This window comes from Selaginella moellendorffii, unplaced genomic scaffold (genome assembly GCF_000143415.4).
Source record: "Selaginella moellendorffii unplaced genomic scaffold, v1.0 SELMOscaffold_97, whole genome shotgun sequence".
Lineage (NCBI taxonomy): Eukaryota > Viridiplantae > Streptophyta > Lycopodiopsida > Selaginellales > Selaginellaceae > Selaginella > Selaginella moellendorffii.
Window position 1 is genome coordinate 420,421 of NW_003314358.1, and position 14,377 is coordinate 434,797.

Consider the following 14,377-nt stretch of genomic DNA (forward strand, 5'->3'; position numbering starts at 1 on the left):
TTCTTGGTAATCTTGTTAGTGTTTTCCTTGCAAAATCTTGGGAAAAGCGTCCTTCATGTACAAGATCCTGATTTGAGTGATAATCATGTAAAGGTGTTTTACATGCAAGTTATTTACAACATATATAATAATTCTTGAACACATCGTCCAGAATCTACACGTATTTTTTCGTGATCAATTATCATGCTTGGTTCTCTAGCTGGTCCTAAACTCGGGAAATAGAAAAGGAATAAACCAATGAGGAAACTCAATCTCACCTCATTGACAAATATCAAGTGGAAACCATAAGGAATCCTGACAGGGATCGAGACCACAGCAACTGGATCGGCTGCCATTGTCTTCGCATCAATCACGACGGCCTCCGATTTGCTGGAAAAAAAAAAGAAAAAAAAAACATGAAAAAGCTTGAGCACACGAAGATGAACTCTCAACTTACCCCGCCCGTTCGTCGTAAACAAAAGAGATGAGGTAGCCATCGTCTTCATCCGCGTCCTTGTCGGAGCTCTTTGGAACAAACACCACCTCGGAGCCAAACCGGCGACTTCCATACATGAACTCCCCGACCACATTGCTCCCAACGGGATTACCACCATCCTTGGAGAGCTCGGGATCCTTGTGGAGATCAAACTTCGCCACTCCTTTGATCCTCACTTGATCGTGGAAAACGGCAGCATACACGTAACGTTGCTTCCTGTGAAAGTACGAGATTTATGGATGCAAACTCTCAAGAGAGCCTATAACCTTCCTATGTAGTTTTCGTTGATGCGAGGAAACTCCACCGCTGGCCCCTTTGAGAGTGGACGCTGCAAAGCAGCACCGCTCTTCATGTTGAACCGAAATTCGTAGCTGTGTCCAAGGATTTTGTGAGGAAAAGAGAGACTTGAAAAAGAAAAGAACTTACAGCTCGAGAACATGATCGACATAGTCTTTCATGAGCTCCATGTCGAACTTTGGCATGCGGCAAGCAACGAGAACTACCTCGTCCCCGTCTTCCCACGCATTTGCTGCTTAGAATCAACAGGTCCAACGTTCTTGGAGAAACTGTGAGAATTCTAACCTGTGTGGAAAATATAACAAGATGGAAGATGAAACCAGCGCATCTGGCTGTCGCTGAGAGCATAACGAGGCAGCACTCCAAAGCGGGACTTCTTCGTGCTGTCAAACGAGATTATCATTTTTCCCTCACCCATGTTCTTTAAACCAGAATAAATATATAAATAAATACGAAAGATGAGAGACTGTTTGTGTGTGTGATTGTCCCACCTTTGGTTTAAAAGGCACTGGAAGATCCATGAAAACTGCGTAGTTCTCCGTGATTGCAAAGTCGTGCATCATCACGGGGTCGGGGATGTTGATGCTTACCGGATCATGCAAAGTTCCATCTTTTGAAATGACGCGATAGATTACGTATGGTGTTTGCTGTTGGTAACAGAAGAAAAACATCTCGCCTGAAGAAAAGTAAAAAAAGAAGAAGAAAAACTTGACTTTAGCTCGTAAGTTTGAATGAAAGAACTAACCTGTCACAGGGTCAACTTTGGGATGAGCAGTAACAGCGTGAGACAATCTTTTGTCATAGTCAAGCACGCCAATTGTCTCAAGGTTCCCATCGTCGAGCATTCGAATAGCATCTGACAAAAACAAAAATAATGTTTCCTACAAAGATAAAAACAAAGAGGAAACGAGCTTACATGGTTTGTCAGCCTCTAATAGTGCTAAAAGTTTCTTGTTGTGATACACCATGGCTGTGTTGGCTGCAAAGAGACGGAGAACACGATTAAATGAAAAATAAAAAAAGAAGTCTTCGTTTTACCAGTTCCCATGCCATACTCTGCGTCCACAACACCGAGAGCAACTCGCAGCCGAAAAACATTCGCTAAGAAAATCCCAAGTATTCCTTTCAAGTCTCCCAGCTTCAAAGGCATTTCAGCTTCAAGAAAACCAAGAACCAAGGAAGAAAAACCATACACACCTTCAGGAAAGTTGGAGTTCCATAGAATTCCTCTTGCTTTAACTTGGAGGTCTTCACGTAGCGAGAGACATAGTTTGCTTTCCCGTCCTTGATTCGCAGACCATGCAGCATTCTGGTTGAAACAAAGAACAAAGAAACTTGTAAGCCAACGCATGATAGAACTAAGAGGAAAACTTAAATACCCATCTCCGTCGAACCTACAAGTAAGATGGGGATAAAATGGAGAAGAAAAAACGAAAAAAACTACCACTTTCATACCAGTGGTAGCCTGCAGTAGGCTCGAATCTCGGATTTGGTCCAGTGCGCACGAATTCTCCATTCAAGCATTCCTGTAAAGAAAAGAACGAAAAAATCAAGACAATGCGAAGACAAATCTATTAAAAAAGCTTACCGGGAGAGTGCCAGTTACTGGCAAGTCCACAAATGGCCCAGACTCTCCAACTGGCGCGAAGTTATCTTGAAGAAACAGGTTGGATTTGCTGGAAGCGCTGCTAAACAACTGGACGAGCAAAGCCTCGATCCCATCGCAAAGCTTGGCAGCAATCCTGGCTCCTATGCCCGGCGTTCTTGGCTGGACGATCCGGACGCCCAGGGGCAAGCTGCCCAGGAACTTATCTTGGCTCTCCTTGCGCAGTCTCTCGGTTCCCATCTCTCCCAAATGTTCTCTTTTTAGAGTTAGCGTGTGGCCGTTCATTTGGAAGCTTGTAGATTCGGATTGTAAACCAACTACAAAGAAGCACAAAAAGCTTCTTATCAAAGTTGATCTCAACCAGTCATCCTGAAGAACAATTTGCCACCGTTGGATGAGTAGTGCATGCCAAAATAAATTTTAGAAACGTATAAACAACAAGAGAGGAGTGGGGACTACAACATTTGGATTTTTCTATTGGTGATGAGGTATAGCGCCACTTAATCGAAAATATCTTAAGCTTCGACATCACTCCTTCCGAGACTTTTCGGAAATTCAATGACTCGGATTCTATTCACCTTGGGACTGGACGCCACCGCAGCAGCACTCCCCGCATTGAAGCCGGAGATCGCGATCGCGACGACTGGGCCTCCAATCCCTTGATTTCCTTGGAGGACGGCGCGATAATTTTGACGTGGCGGAGAAAGAAAGCCAAATATCACATTTTAGGGGCGTGGTTGAAGAAGCTGTGTCAAGAGAAGCGGTTGTAAGTTCTTCGATCCAATCAAGGAGCAATACATTTCTCAGTGGAATTTCCTCTTTGTGTTTGTGGAAGCTTAACGAGGTTCTTGTAGGGCCAACTGTTTAGTTTGCGTCTTTGCTTCCAGGGTATAGGCCTCGAAGAGTACACTGGATTGGCATCTATTTCTCTTTTATTCTGAGAGGATTTCTTTGCAGCAATACTGAAGATCAAAGGTCTGGATTGCCTCGTGAATCTTCGCTTTAGCTCGATTCATAAGATCGTCGGTTCTCCTTGGACAACGCCAACAGGAATCCACAGCCAAGCCAAGCACAAGCTGGGTACCTAATGTCACTGGAAGCGGGTTGATACATGGTTAAATGTATGGGTTTATCGTGACGATCCGTCTGGATCGCTCACGTGGCTGTGTGCTGACGTGGTCTTGTTAGAGCTTGGAGGAAGATGGACAACACCGTTTCATAATAATACATGGTAGCGAACGATCTAATGGCAAGAGGACAGTGGCAGAGGAAGAATCAAAGGGACCAGGAACCCTTGGCTCGGGAGCGCGCGAGGGCTTTGGCAGTGCTGGTGGCCCAGCCTGCCGGAAGGTGTGCCTGTTGCGGCCGAGTTTTTCACGATTCCTTCTCCACGTCGTCCTTTCTAAATTCTCTGTTTAATCTATTCTTAGATTAATAGAGAGAATGTCTTCTGCTAACGCAGCAGGAAATTCTTGGGATTCTGGAGGCTGGGAGAAACTTCTCCAAAAGTTCACGGGACAGAATTTCGCCACTTGGAAAACAAAAATACAGCTTATCCTTTTTTGGCCAAGGATTGCTGGCCTAATGCAACCCAACGGCTCGACTGGGACGGGTTAGGTCTTGGGGATGAATTCGTTCATCTCCTTGATCTTACCAAAACAGCCCACCAGAACTGGACATCCCTTACACAAATCTTCGCTGCAAAAGCTGCCAATGCTAAGGTGATGCTACGATGAGAATGCAACCTGATGACACCATGGCCACTTACATTGGAAAGTTTAAAGCGATAATCACCGAGATGAAGGACTTGGAAGCAGCAATCACCATTGATCAAGCTAAGGCATTCCTTCTCAGCTCTGTCTCCCAACCTTTTGCATCGATGCTCTCGGCTGTGCCTGGAAAGGACTTGGACTCGTATAATTTTGACGTGGCGGAGAAAGAATATTCCCCAAATATCACATTGTAGGGTTCCTGGGCTAAAAGGGGGGAAAAGCAAGAAATGGGCTTTGATATGAGCCCGGCGGGCCTGAAGAAGCTGTGTCGGGAGAAGCGGCTGTAAGATCTTCGATCGCAAGGATTCTTCTCATGGATTTCCTCTTTGTGTCTAGGTATGCGAGTCTTCCAGAGCTTAACGAGGTTCTTCATCTCCATCACAGGGTAATGTAGGGCATTTTCCACTGCTTATAGAGCTTTCGCGTCTTTGTTCCAGGGCATAGTCGAGATTAAAGGCCTCGAAGAGTACACTGGATTAAAAACTCTCCACCTCGAGTCGAACGGTATCTAGTTTTCTTCTTCTCTTTTATTCTGAGAGGATTTCTTTGCAGCAATACTGAAGATCAAAGGTCTAGATTGCCTCATGAATCTTCGCTGCCTCTATTTAAACCAGGTAGAGCGTTATAGTTTTCGCAGTTCTAGTAAGAAACCACCTCACGATAGAACGCTAGAGAATGTTTTTCTTTTGTAGAACTTGCTCGAAGATGTGGAAGGACTTGATAAACTCCCCCGCTTGGAAGCACTCGATCTGGCAGATAATCAGGCACACAAGGATTCTTTTTCTTCGTTTGCTTTGTGAGTTTAATCACTGCTTTGCAGATCAAGTGCTTGAAAGGACTCTCTTGCTGCCAGTGCTTGCGTCAACTTAATCTTTCTGGAACATGCTTTGCCAGGAGGAGAACGTCGCACATCTCACAGTAAAGACCACAAAACCACTGGACAACATAATCTCGCTCGTCCTTTCTTTCGCTAGAAATGCAAGAGCTTGCAGTCACTCAACATCTCCAGGAAGAAACTTGACAACGAAGAGTCTCTCCAGGTGAAAGAAAATACAAGCTTGTCTTTTCTAATCACTCGGTTTCAGATCATTCAATCGCTTTCTCTCACCCTCTTGAAAATGTCTGGAAATCCGATTGTATCAACGATACAACATTACCGGAAGTTTTGTCTCGTCCAAATGCCCACGGTATACTTTTCCTTCACCAGAGAGCGAGATTTCGATTTTAAGTTCGCAGCTTACGTACCTGGATGAAAGTCCTGTCTCTGAGAACGAGCGTCGCCTGGCAAGAGCATGGACAGACGGTGGAAACGAGGTAAGATCCATGGTGCTGATCAAAATCTACGAACGAAAAACCATTTTGTGCTGATCAGGAGGAGACATCAATGCGGGAAACTATACGCAAGGAAGAAGCCCATCAGAGAGAGATCCATCGTCAAGGTACTGCCACCGTTTTGGAAGGATGGATGGTTCTTTAGCCATCTCTAGAGCAGCATTTGAAGCCATGATCGAGGAAGCGACGGCCGAGCTGGCCGAGAACGAGCGAAAGCAAAGAGAAGCGGCAGAAAGAGCTCAAGAGGAGCGAGCCGAGGCAGCCGCAAGAGAAGAGCAGTGCCGAGCGGAGATTGCTGCGAGAGAGGAAGCGAAGAGGAGACAAGAGATCCAAGAGCAGCGGAGAGCCGAGCTAGCAGCGAGGGAGGAGAAGAGAGCCGCCGAGCTTGTAGCGATGGAGGAGGAGCTAGCCGCGGAGCTTGCTGCGCGCGAGAAGAACTTGTCCGAGGAAGGGATTATAGAGCGGCTCGAGTGCGCTGACAAGGAGAGGAAGTTTAAGAAGGAGCTCCAGGAGCGCGTTTTGGAGCGAGTGGCCCAAGACAAGAACGTCGCAAGGCCTATGCTTTGGGGAACCAAAGGTTACAAGAGTCTCTGGGAAATAGCAACTAATATAGACGACTCTACTTAACAATCTTTTCTAGCCAATGGTGGAAGAAAACTTTCGTCCTCTGTGAAGTGTGTGTCATCTTTTAAATTTTAGAAGCGTTGTGAAGTTTTACTTTGCAAAAGGGGCCCGGATTTCTTCCTCTTAGTTCTTGGTAATCTTGTTAGTGTTTTTCCCAAGAGTGTCTTTCATATTCCAGGGACAGGTTTGGAACCCAAACCAAACCAATGTCTTTTCGATCTCTCTACAAAACATAAGTTGTTTACAATTTATATAATAATAATTCAGAATCCACCATCGCGTTTGCCAAGTATACGTTTTTTTTTTCGTGATCAATTGTAAGTTTCTCAACAATATTCATGCTTGGTTCCCTAGCTGATCCTAAACTCGGGAAATAAAAAAGGAATTAGGACGAGAAAACAAATGAGGAAACTCAATCTCACCTCATTCACAAAAATCGAGTGGAAACCATAAGGAATCCTTACAGGGATCGAGACCACAGCAACTGGATCGGCTGCCATTGTCTTGGCATCAATCACGACTGCCTCCGATTTTCTGGAAGACAAAAAAAAACATGAAAAAGCTTGAGCACACGAAGATGAACTCTCATCTTACCCCGCCCCTTCGTCGTAAACAAAAGAGATGAGGTAGCCATCGTCTTCATCCGCGTCCTTGTCCGAGCTCTTTGGAACAAACACCGCCTCGGAGCCAAACCGGCGACCTCCATACATGAACTCCCCGACCACATTGCTCCCAACGGGATTACCACCATCCTTGGAGAGCTCGGGATCCTTGTGGAGATCAAACTTCGCCACTCCTTTGATCCTCACTTGATCGTGGAAAACGGCAGCATACACGTAACGTTGCTTCCTGTGAAAGTACGAGATTTATGGATGCAAACTCTCAAGAGAGCCTATAACCTTCCTATGTAGTTTTCGTTGATGCGAGGAAACTCCACCGCTGGCCCCTTTGAGAGTGGACGCTGCAAAGCAGCACCGCTCTTCATGTTGAACCGAAATTCGTAGCTGTGTCCAAGGATTTTGTGAGGAAAAGAGAGACTTGAAAAAGAAAAGAACTTACAGCTCGAGAACATGATCGTCAGTGTCTTTCATGAGCTCCATGTCGAACTTTGGCATGCGGCAAGCAACGAGAACTACCTCGTCCCCGTCTTCCCACGCATTTGCTGCTTAGAATCAACAGGTCCAACGTTAGCACATTTGGAGAAAACTGTGAGAATTCTAACCTGTGTGGAAAATATAACAACTTGGAAGATGAAACCAGCGCATCTGGCTGTCGCTGAGAGCATAACGAGGCAGCACTCCAAAGCGGGACCTCTTCGTGCTGTCAAACGAGATTATCATTTTTCCCTCACCCATGTTCTGTAAACCAGAATAAATATATAAATAAATACGAAAGATGAGAGACTGTTTGTGTGTGTGATTGTCCCACCTTTGGTTTAAAAGTCATTGGAAGATCCATGAAAATTGCGTAGTTCTCCGTGATTGCGAAGTCGTGCATCATCACGGGGTCGGGGATGTTGATGCTTACCGGATCATGCAAAGTTCCATCTTTCGAAATGACGCGATAGATTACGTATGGTGTTTGCTGTTGGTAACAGAAGAAAAACATCTCGCCTGAAGAAAAGTGAAAAAAAGAAGAAGAAAAGCTTGACTTTAGCTTGTAAGTTGGAATGAAAGAACTAACCTGTCACAGGGTCAACTTTGGGATGAGCAGTAACAGCGTGAGACAATCTTTTGTCATAGTCAAGCACGCCAATTGTCTCAAGGTTCCCATCTTCGAGCATTCGAATAGCATCTGACAAAAACAAAAATAATGTTTCCTACAAAGATAAAAACAAAGAGGAAACGAGCTTACATGGTTTGTCAGCCTCTAATAGTGCTAAAAGTTTCTTGTTGTGATACACCATGGCTGTATTGGCTGCAAAGAAACGGAGAATACGATTAAATGAAATAAGAAAAAAAAAAAGTCTTCGTTTTACCAGTTCCCATGCCATATTCTGCGTCCACGACACCGAGAGCAACTCGCAGCCGAAAAACATTCGCTAAGAAAATCCCAAGTATTCCTTTCAAATCTCCCACCTTCAAAGGGATTTCAGCTTCAACAAAACCAAGAACCAAGGAAGAAAAACCATACACACCTTCAGGAAAGTTGGAGTTCCATAGAATTCCTCTTGTTTTAACTTGGAGGTCTTCACGTAGCGAGAGACATAGTTTGCTTTCCCGTCCTTGATTCGCAGACCATGCAGCATTCTGGTTGAAACAAAGAACAGAGAAACTTGTAAGCCAACGCATGATAGAACTAAGAGGAAAAACTTAAATACCCATCTCCGTCGAACCTACAAGTAAGATGGGGATAAAATGGAGAAGAACAAACGAAAAAAAAAACATTCATACCAGTGGTAGCCTGCAGTAGGCTCGAATCTCGGATTTGGTCCAGTGCGCACAAATTCTCCATTCAAGCATTCCTGTAAAGAAAAGAACGAAAAAATCAAGACAATGCGAAGACAAATCCATTAAAAAAGCTTACCGGGAGAGCGCCAGTTACTGGCAAGTCCGCAAATGGCCCAGACTCTCCAACCGGCGCGAAGTTCTCTTGAAGAAACAGGTTGGATTTGCTGGAAGCGCCGCTAAACAACTGGACGAGCAAAGCCTCGATCCCATCGCAAAGCTTGGCAGCAATCCTGGCTCCTATGCCCGGCGTTCTTGGCTGGACGATCCGGACGCCCAGGGGCAAGCTGCCCAGGAACTTATCTTGGCTCTCCTTGCGCAGCCTCTCGGTTCCCATCCCTCCCAAATTTTTTCTTTCCTGCCGTAAAGAACCACGGCCTTCCAACTAGTTAGTGGCCGCCCATTTCGACGCTTGTAGATTCGAAGCCAGTGACTGTGGCTGTGGAATCACCGCGTGGCCGGATTTGCCACCGTTGGATGAGTAGCGCAAACACTCCCGCCAGAATAAGTTTTAAAAACGTAGGACAAGTTAACATCAACACAAGAGATGAGAACGGGGACGACAGCACTTGGATTTTTCTATTGCTGATGAGGTCTTGGTGTACATTGCTCCACTTAATCGAGAATATCCTAAGCTTCGACCTTGCTACTTTGGTCCTTTTCGAGATTTTTCGGAAATTCAATGACTCGGATTCGATTCACCTTGGGACTGGATGCCATCGCAGCAGCACTCCACGCATTGAAGCCGGAGATCGCGATCGCGACGACTGGGCCTCCAATCCCTTGATTTCCTCGGAGAACGGCACGATAATTTTGACGTGGCGGAGAAAGAAAGCCAAATATCACATTTTAGGGGCGTGGTTGAAGAAGCTGTGTCGAGAGAAGCGGCTGTAAGTTCTTCGATCCGATCAAGGAGCAATACATTTCTCAGTGGAATTTTCTCTTTGTGTTTGTGGAAGCTAGGTATGCCAGCCTGAGCTTAACGAGGTTCTTGTAGGGGCAATTTCCACTGTTTAGTTTGCGTCTTTGCTTCCAGGGTATAGTCGAGATTAAAGGCCTCGAAGAGTACACTGGATTGGTATCTATTTCTATTTAATTCTGAGAGGATTTCTTTGCAGCAATACTGAAGATCAAAGGTCTGGATTGCCTCGTGAATCTTCGCTGCCTCTATTGAAGAAAAAGAACCTTTGCATGCCTGATTATCGGCCACATCGAGTGCTTCCCACGTGGGGGTGTTTGTCAAGTCCTTCCACATCTTCGAGCAAGTTCTATAAAAACTCAAGTGTGTTCTATGGTGAGGTATTGCAAAAGTTATAATGCATTTACTTTGTGGATTTAATTGATGCTTTGTGCTTGAAAGGGCTCAAGGGCTGAAAGAGTGGAAGAAGTTTTTTGCCCATCACTGGAGAGTGGTTCTTACTCAGTAGCCCATGTTTTTGCTCTTCCAACAATATCCACTGGCAACAACCAATGATCTAAAAAGCACTATTAAAACTTGCTAGTTATAAGGAGATCATCTAGTGATAACAACAAATGCAGAACAATCTTATGGAGGAGTTGGAGGCAAGTTGTTTGTAGGTGATAGAGTATAGGAGCCTTTGTCCTTGTCAACATTGCTCTCATTGTGATGTCATCACACATGACATAAGTTGCATCCCAAGCTCCATCCTCCACATACATAGTATGTCCAGGAATGGCCATTTGCTGACAGTACCACCATCCCTAAACAAGACAGGTACCAGCAACAAATAAAGCTCCACACATTCATTGTTAAGTAAAAGGAAAAGCATTAAGGATCAGCATAATCTTTGTTGCTAAGCAAGATTTTGGAGGAGAAGAACCTACTAATGCCTCAACTTGTAGTCAAACAAAGGTTACTATTCCCTTTGGCATTTACAGTGCAAAGCAAATCCTCCACCACGTCTTCTCCTCTAGCATTCACATACACCACATTTTGCTAGCATTTCATCCTATGGTGTTCAACCATCTTTAGCTATGCTAGTGTTTGTTTTATAGCAACTAGTGATAGCTCTAGTTACCATCATTCTCTACCAGCTTTTGACAAAGTGTTCTAGTTTTGCATGGCAATTGGAGCATTTAGCCATTTCTAGGCCTGACACCCCCTCTAAACACCTTTCTAAACACACCAGTCCAAATCATGAAAGCATATACACTCTTAGATCCATGAGCTTTCACCATCCTGATTACCCTTGTAAATTCCAATAGTGGGTCTAGGCCAAGTATCATCTTATCAAAGATGGCTGCAAATGTTTGGGAGCACCTTGATCTTACCAATGGGCATTTGTCATAGCATTCTCATCTTGGCTAAAGGCATTTTAGTTGATATGGATTTTTTGGCGGTAGACTTTGAAACAACTTGTAGAGAAAAAGTTTAGGACTTGCTCATCCTAAAAGCTCATTGCCACACCAACTGAACAGCTCTAGAATGATCTTGTGCTACTTGAAAGATACATTGATTGGTTAAACTGGTAAAGATTCTTACTAGATTTTGTACTAATAAGGTATTTGCCCCATGATCAATTAGGTTTTATCTCTCACACAAAACTCACTAATGTCAACCAGTTATGTTCTTAGAGTTCACTATAAAATTATTAATACAGTTGTATCACAACACTAGGCATATATTATTTATGCAATGCTGTTCTCATCCCTATACATCTATATTTTTCTATAAATAATATTTATTCTGATTTTTCAAATTTAAGTAATATGAACTGTTCCTTGACAAATAATTATCCATCTACTAGCACTTGCCAAGCATATGCTGTCCTATTAGCAAATATTGTTTTGAATGTTGTAGTTATAATAAAAGTGTTTCAAGGCTTTTTTATTTATTCATTAGACTTATATAAAGAATTTGTTTTAGTGCTACAAACAATGCATGGAGGATTTAATATAAAACCTCCTTATATACTGTGTTGATGGTAAAAGTAGAAGGACTTAAAAGGAATAATTGTCTTTGGAGTGATGTGTTTTGTACTTTAATGCCTAGTCTTGTTGGAGATGTGCATCTTGATAAAGCTACATAAAGTTGGCCATAGGTGAAAATTGGATGTGGCAAGTGTATTCCGACTCAGTCAAATGTTTGGCCTTGACATTTAGAGATTGTAAAGCAATACCCTAAATGCATTGGAAATTGTCTTCTGGATATTTTAAATGGAATTTTTGTGTTTGAAGGTGTGAGCGTGATTCGAGGGATGAAAGCTCATGTACTTTTAAATTGGCCTAATATAATTTCACAGTCTAGAACTGTTGGTAAGGCATGTTTAAGTATGAGGCATATAGCATCATATAGTCCAGTTGATGGACATATATTCCTTAATAGAATAAGGATAATACCTTCTTTAAGTAAGAGTTTATGTGGCGGAAGACTAGGAGTAATGGAATTCAGGAATTCAATTGTAAAATCTTTGGGTATTCAGTATCAACAAAGTCAACACCTTCATAAATATGTATGTCACCAAGTAAGCAAGAGAATATACATTATTAATGGGAAAAGTATCATCATTAAGTGGGGTAAGTATGACTCTATTAGATGTAACATAGGAGTCTGAAATATTCTGTAGAGATGGAAAAAAAAAATTAACAACAGAGGATATTATTACTTGTGTGTAAAGTAATATAATAGATTTTGAAGGCAAATTAGATAACTTTATGTAATTATTACCAATTCCAATTTGAAGAAGCCAATTAGCATATAAAGATTTGTTTATAATTAGTCTCATATTCCTTTTTAGTAGAAGTATTCTAAAAAATTTCCAAAACCTATTCATTTTTACTGAATTTGAAAAAATTTGTGTTTGATAACTATGGGGAATAGTAGTGTTTGTCTAAAGTCACCACTTGTAATAATAATAATTCCTCCAAAAGGTAATTCATTTTTTTAATATTTTGTAATGCTAAATTAATGGTAGAAAATGCATGTGTGTGAACTATATTAATTTCATCCCACATTAATACGTCTGCATTTTTAATTTTTTGGCCTGCTTCGCTATTATATATAATAGCAAAAGTAGAAGTTTCATTTATTGGAACATAAAGTTTAAAAGTCATTTGTGATGTTTGACTATTATGCAATAAAATGCTTGCAATACGTGTCCAAGCCATACAAATTATATTTTTGTTTAGAAGTTAAAATGTATATATAAGAGTGTTAAGGAGAAAAGTTTTACTAGTACCACTAGAACCATCAATGAAAATATATCAATTTTACTTGGTTGGGTTGTTAATTGTGTTGAGGATATCATTATATATAATTTCTTGTTCATCATTAAATTGAAGTAAATTTTTTTCTATAGAATGAATGAACTGTATCAAATTAATAAAGGCAATTCATAATCTTGATTGGATTTTCCATATAGATTGAATTTCCTATTTATTTCATATAAAGCACACTCATAACAAAGTAATGGATTTGTTAGCACAAAATTTTCAGAAAAAGAGTTTTTGAATTTTTCCCATAAGGAATAAAGACATTTTGGACTACAAAAGACACATAGAAAACAAATAATTATCTTAAGTGTGGTGGCATTTTGAAAGAGCAAACATCTTCTAAACATTTTTCCCATTTTGTATTTTCTGCTATAAGTTATATAGTAGATGTAGTCAGTTGAAATGTTTTAAAATAAATATTATGAATTATTTTTAATTTTTTAAAAGAAGTAGCTTCTTTTTTGTAAAGCAATATAAGACATAAATGATAAAGTTCAATATTAAATAAGGAAATAGAATATATTCATGAGATAATATTTTGTTGATGTCTAATTTACCACTGATGAGTGTGTTTATTATATGTATAATGTAAAGGAATTTCAAGATATGTATACTATCTTCCATTTGGATCATATTTATTTAATTCAAACCATTTTGTTAACATAGTACCATTTTGAGTAACTCTTTGAAGTTTAATTTGCTCATTACCGTTGATGAAATAAACATTTTGAAAATTTTCTAGATGAACAGGAAGACAGATTATAAGTGTTGAATAGCCATGCATTTTAAATTGAAAAGTTTTTATATAACTTTTAGAGTAGAAACAGTTTAAACTATTATCATGTTGTTGAGTTGCTGAATGGATTTTAATAGTGGCATAGTCATATCCTTTTGTAAACATATTGAAATAAATATTTAATAATTTTTATAATTGCACATATTTTAATATTTATATAAGCTTTATATTTTTTACAAAGGTAAAGTACAACCCAATAGTTATCCATAAGATAACCATTTTTAAAAACTACACATCCATTGTTTAGTCTATAATAACTTGGATATCCATTAACAGAAAATGTTATCTCATAATTAAATTTTTTTGGAAAACCTTTTAAGCAAAAACCATTTTCCATGCAAGGAATATTAGGATAAAAAAGTTCACATGGCCTATGTATCATATACAATATAACTATTTCAAAGAGTTCTGATATATTAATTAATTGCATCACAGTCTTTAATTTTATTTTCATGGGCTAGAATTCCTAGAAAATGACAATGTGGGAGACCTATTTTTTGGAACTCAATTACATATATATATGCTTTACATTTTCCAAATACATGTCTTTTTGTTATATCTTTTAAAAGTTTTTAAGTTTAATATAGAAAACTCTAGAAACTAAATCAAGGCAGTCTTCATGACCTTTATTTGGATGTAAGTTTTCTATAATTTCTTCCCATTTAGGGTTGCAAGTGAAAGTAATGAAAATATCCATTTTTGAGTAATGAGCAACAATTGCTATTGCATCTTGATAATTTTGTTACATTCACCACAAAAACTGGAAGGTAATATAACAATTTTACTGAGGTTCAT

General features: G+C 40.6%; 3 protein-coding genes and 1 long non-coding RNA gene across 16 annotated transcripts; 2 read left to right on the plus strand and 2 right to left on the minus strand.

Moving 5' to 3' along the window:
* Nucleotides 1-71: 71 nt before the first annotated feature.
* Nucleotides 72-2,633, minus strand: LOC9651084 (carotenoid 9,10(9',10')-cleavage dioxygenase 1). The gene is made up of 14 exons (XM_024663123.1): nucleotides 2,361-2,633; nucleotides 2,228-2,298; nucleotides 2,152-2,166; nucleotides 1,970-2,081; nucleotides 1,811-1,910; nucleotides 1,689-1,751; nucleotides 1,518-1,628; nucleotides 1,264-1,448; nucleotides 1,058-1,193; nucleotides 902-1,004; nucleotides 742-846; nucleotides 437-691; nucleotides 258-369; nucleotides 72-205 (listed from the first exon to the last, which is right to left on the minus strand). Exons 1-14 carry the CDS (start codon nucleotides 2,616-2,618, stop codon nucleotides 182-184), a joined length of 1,650 nt encoding a protein of 549 aa, XP_024518891.1. The 5' UTR covers nucleotides 2,619-2,633; the 3' UTR covers nucleotides 72-181.
* On the minus strand, nucleotides 72-8,982 carry LOC9651085 (carotenoid 9,10(9',10')-cleavage dioxygenase 1). 2 transcript variants are annotated; one of them, XM_024663124.1, is made up of 14 exons: nucleotides 8,633-8,982; nucleotides 8,500-8,570; nucleotides 8,427-8,441; nucleotides 8,244-8,355; nucleotides 8,085-8,184; nucleotides 7,961-8,023; nucleotides 7,790-7,900; nucleotides 7,535-7,719; nucleotides 7,329-7,464; nucleotides 7,166-7,268; nucleotides 7,006-7,110; nucleotides 6,701-6,955; nucleotides 6,529-6,640; nucleotides 72-205 (listed from the first exon to the last, which is right to left on the minus strand). In XM_024663124.1, the coding sequence occupies exons 1-14, from the start codon at nucleotides 8,888-8,890 to the stop codon at nucleotides 182-184; spliced, it is 1,650 nt and encodes a 549-aa protein (XP_024518892.1). In that variant the 5' UTR covers nucleotides 8,891-8,982; the 3' UTR covers nucleotides 72-181. The 2 variants fall into 2 exon arrangements, with proteins under 2 accessions (XP_024518892.1, XP_002989455.1); XM_002989409.2 differs by lacking the exon at nucleotides 72-205 and adding an exon at nucleotides 6,255-6,466 and having other exon boundaries at nucleotides 8,633-8,979.
* Nucleotides 4,362-6,156, plus strand: LOC9651408 (axoneme-associated protein mst101(2)). 11 transcript variants are annotated; one of them, XM_024663131.1, is made up of 8 exons: nucleotides 4,362-4,433; nucleotides 4,487-4,535; nucleotides 4,588-4,764; nucleotides 4,823-4,946; nucleotides 5,045-5,190; nucleotides 5,236-5,337; nucleotides 5,387-5,464; nucleotides 5,523-6,156. In XM_024663131.1, the coding sequence occupies exons 7-8, from the start codon at nucleotides 5,443-5,445 to the stop codon at nucleotides 6,107-6,109; spliced, it is 609 nt and encodes a 202-aa protein (XP_024518899.1). In that variant the 5' UTR covers nucleotides 4,362-4,433; nucleotides 4,487-4,535; nucleotides 4,588-4,764; nucleotides 4,823-4,946; nucleotides 5,045-5,190; nucleotides 5,236-5,337; nucleotides 5,387-5,442; the 3' UTR covers nucleotides 6,110-6,156. The 11 variants fall into 11 exon arrangements, 8 of the variants coding, with proteins under 8 accessions (XP_024518899.1, XP_024518898.1, XP_024518896.1 ...); XM_024663130.1 differs by having other exon boundaries at nucleotides 4,588-4,654; nucleotides 4,703-4,764; nucleotides 4,815-5,190; XM_024663128.1 differs by having other exon boundaries at nucleotides 4,588-4,654; nucleotides 4,703-4,764; nucleotides 4,823-5,190.
* Nucleotides 8,983-9,437: 455 nt separating the features above from the next.
* LOC112342019 lies at nucleotides 9,438-10,109 on the plus strand. Of its 2 annotated transcripts, none has more exons than XR_002990800.1 (2): nucleotides 9,438-9,852; nucleotides 9,914-10,109. It is a non-coding gene; the product is annotated as an uncharacterized LOC112342019 (long non-coding RNA). The 2 variants fall into 2 exon arrangements; XR_002990799.1 differs by having other exon boundaries at nucleotides 9,438-9,847.
* The last annotated feature ends 4,268 nt before the right edge of the window (nucleotides 10,110-14,377 follow it).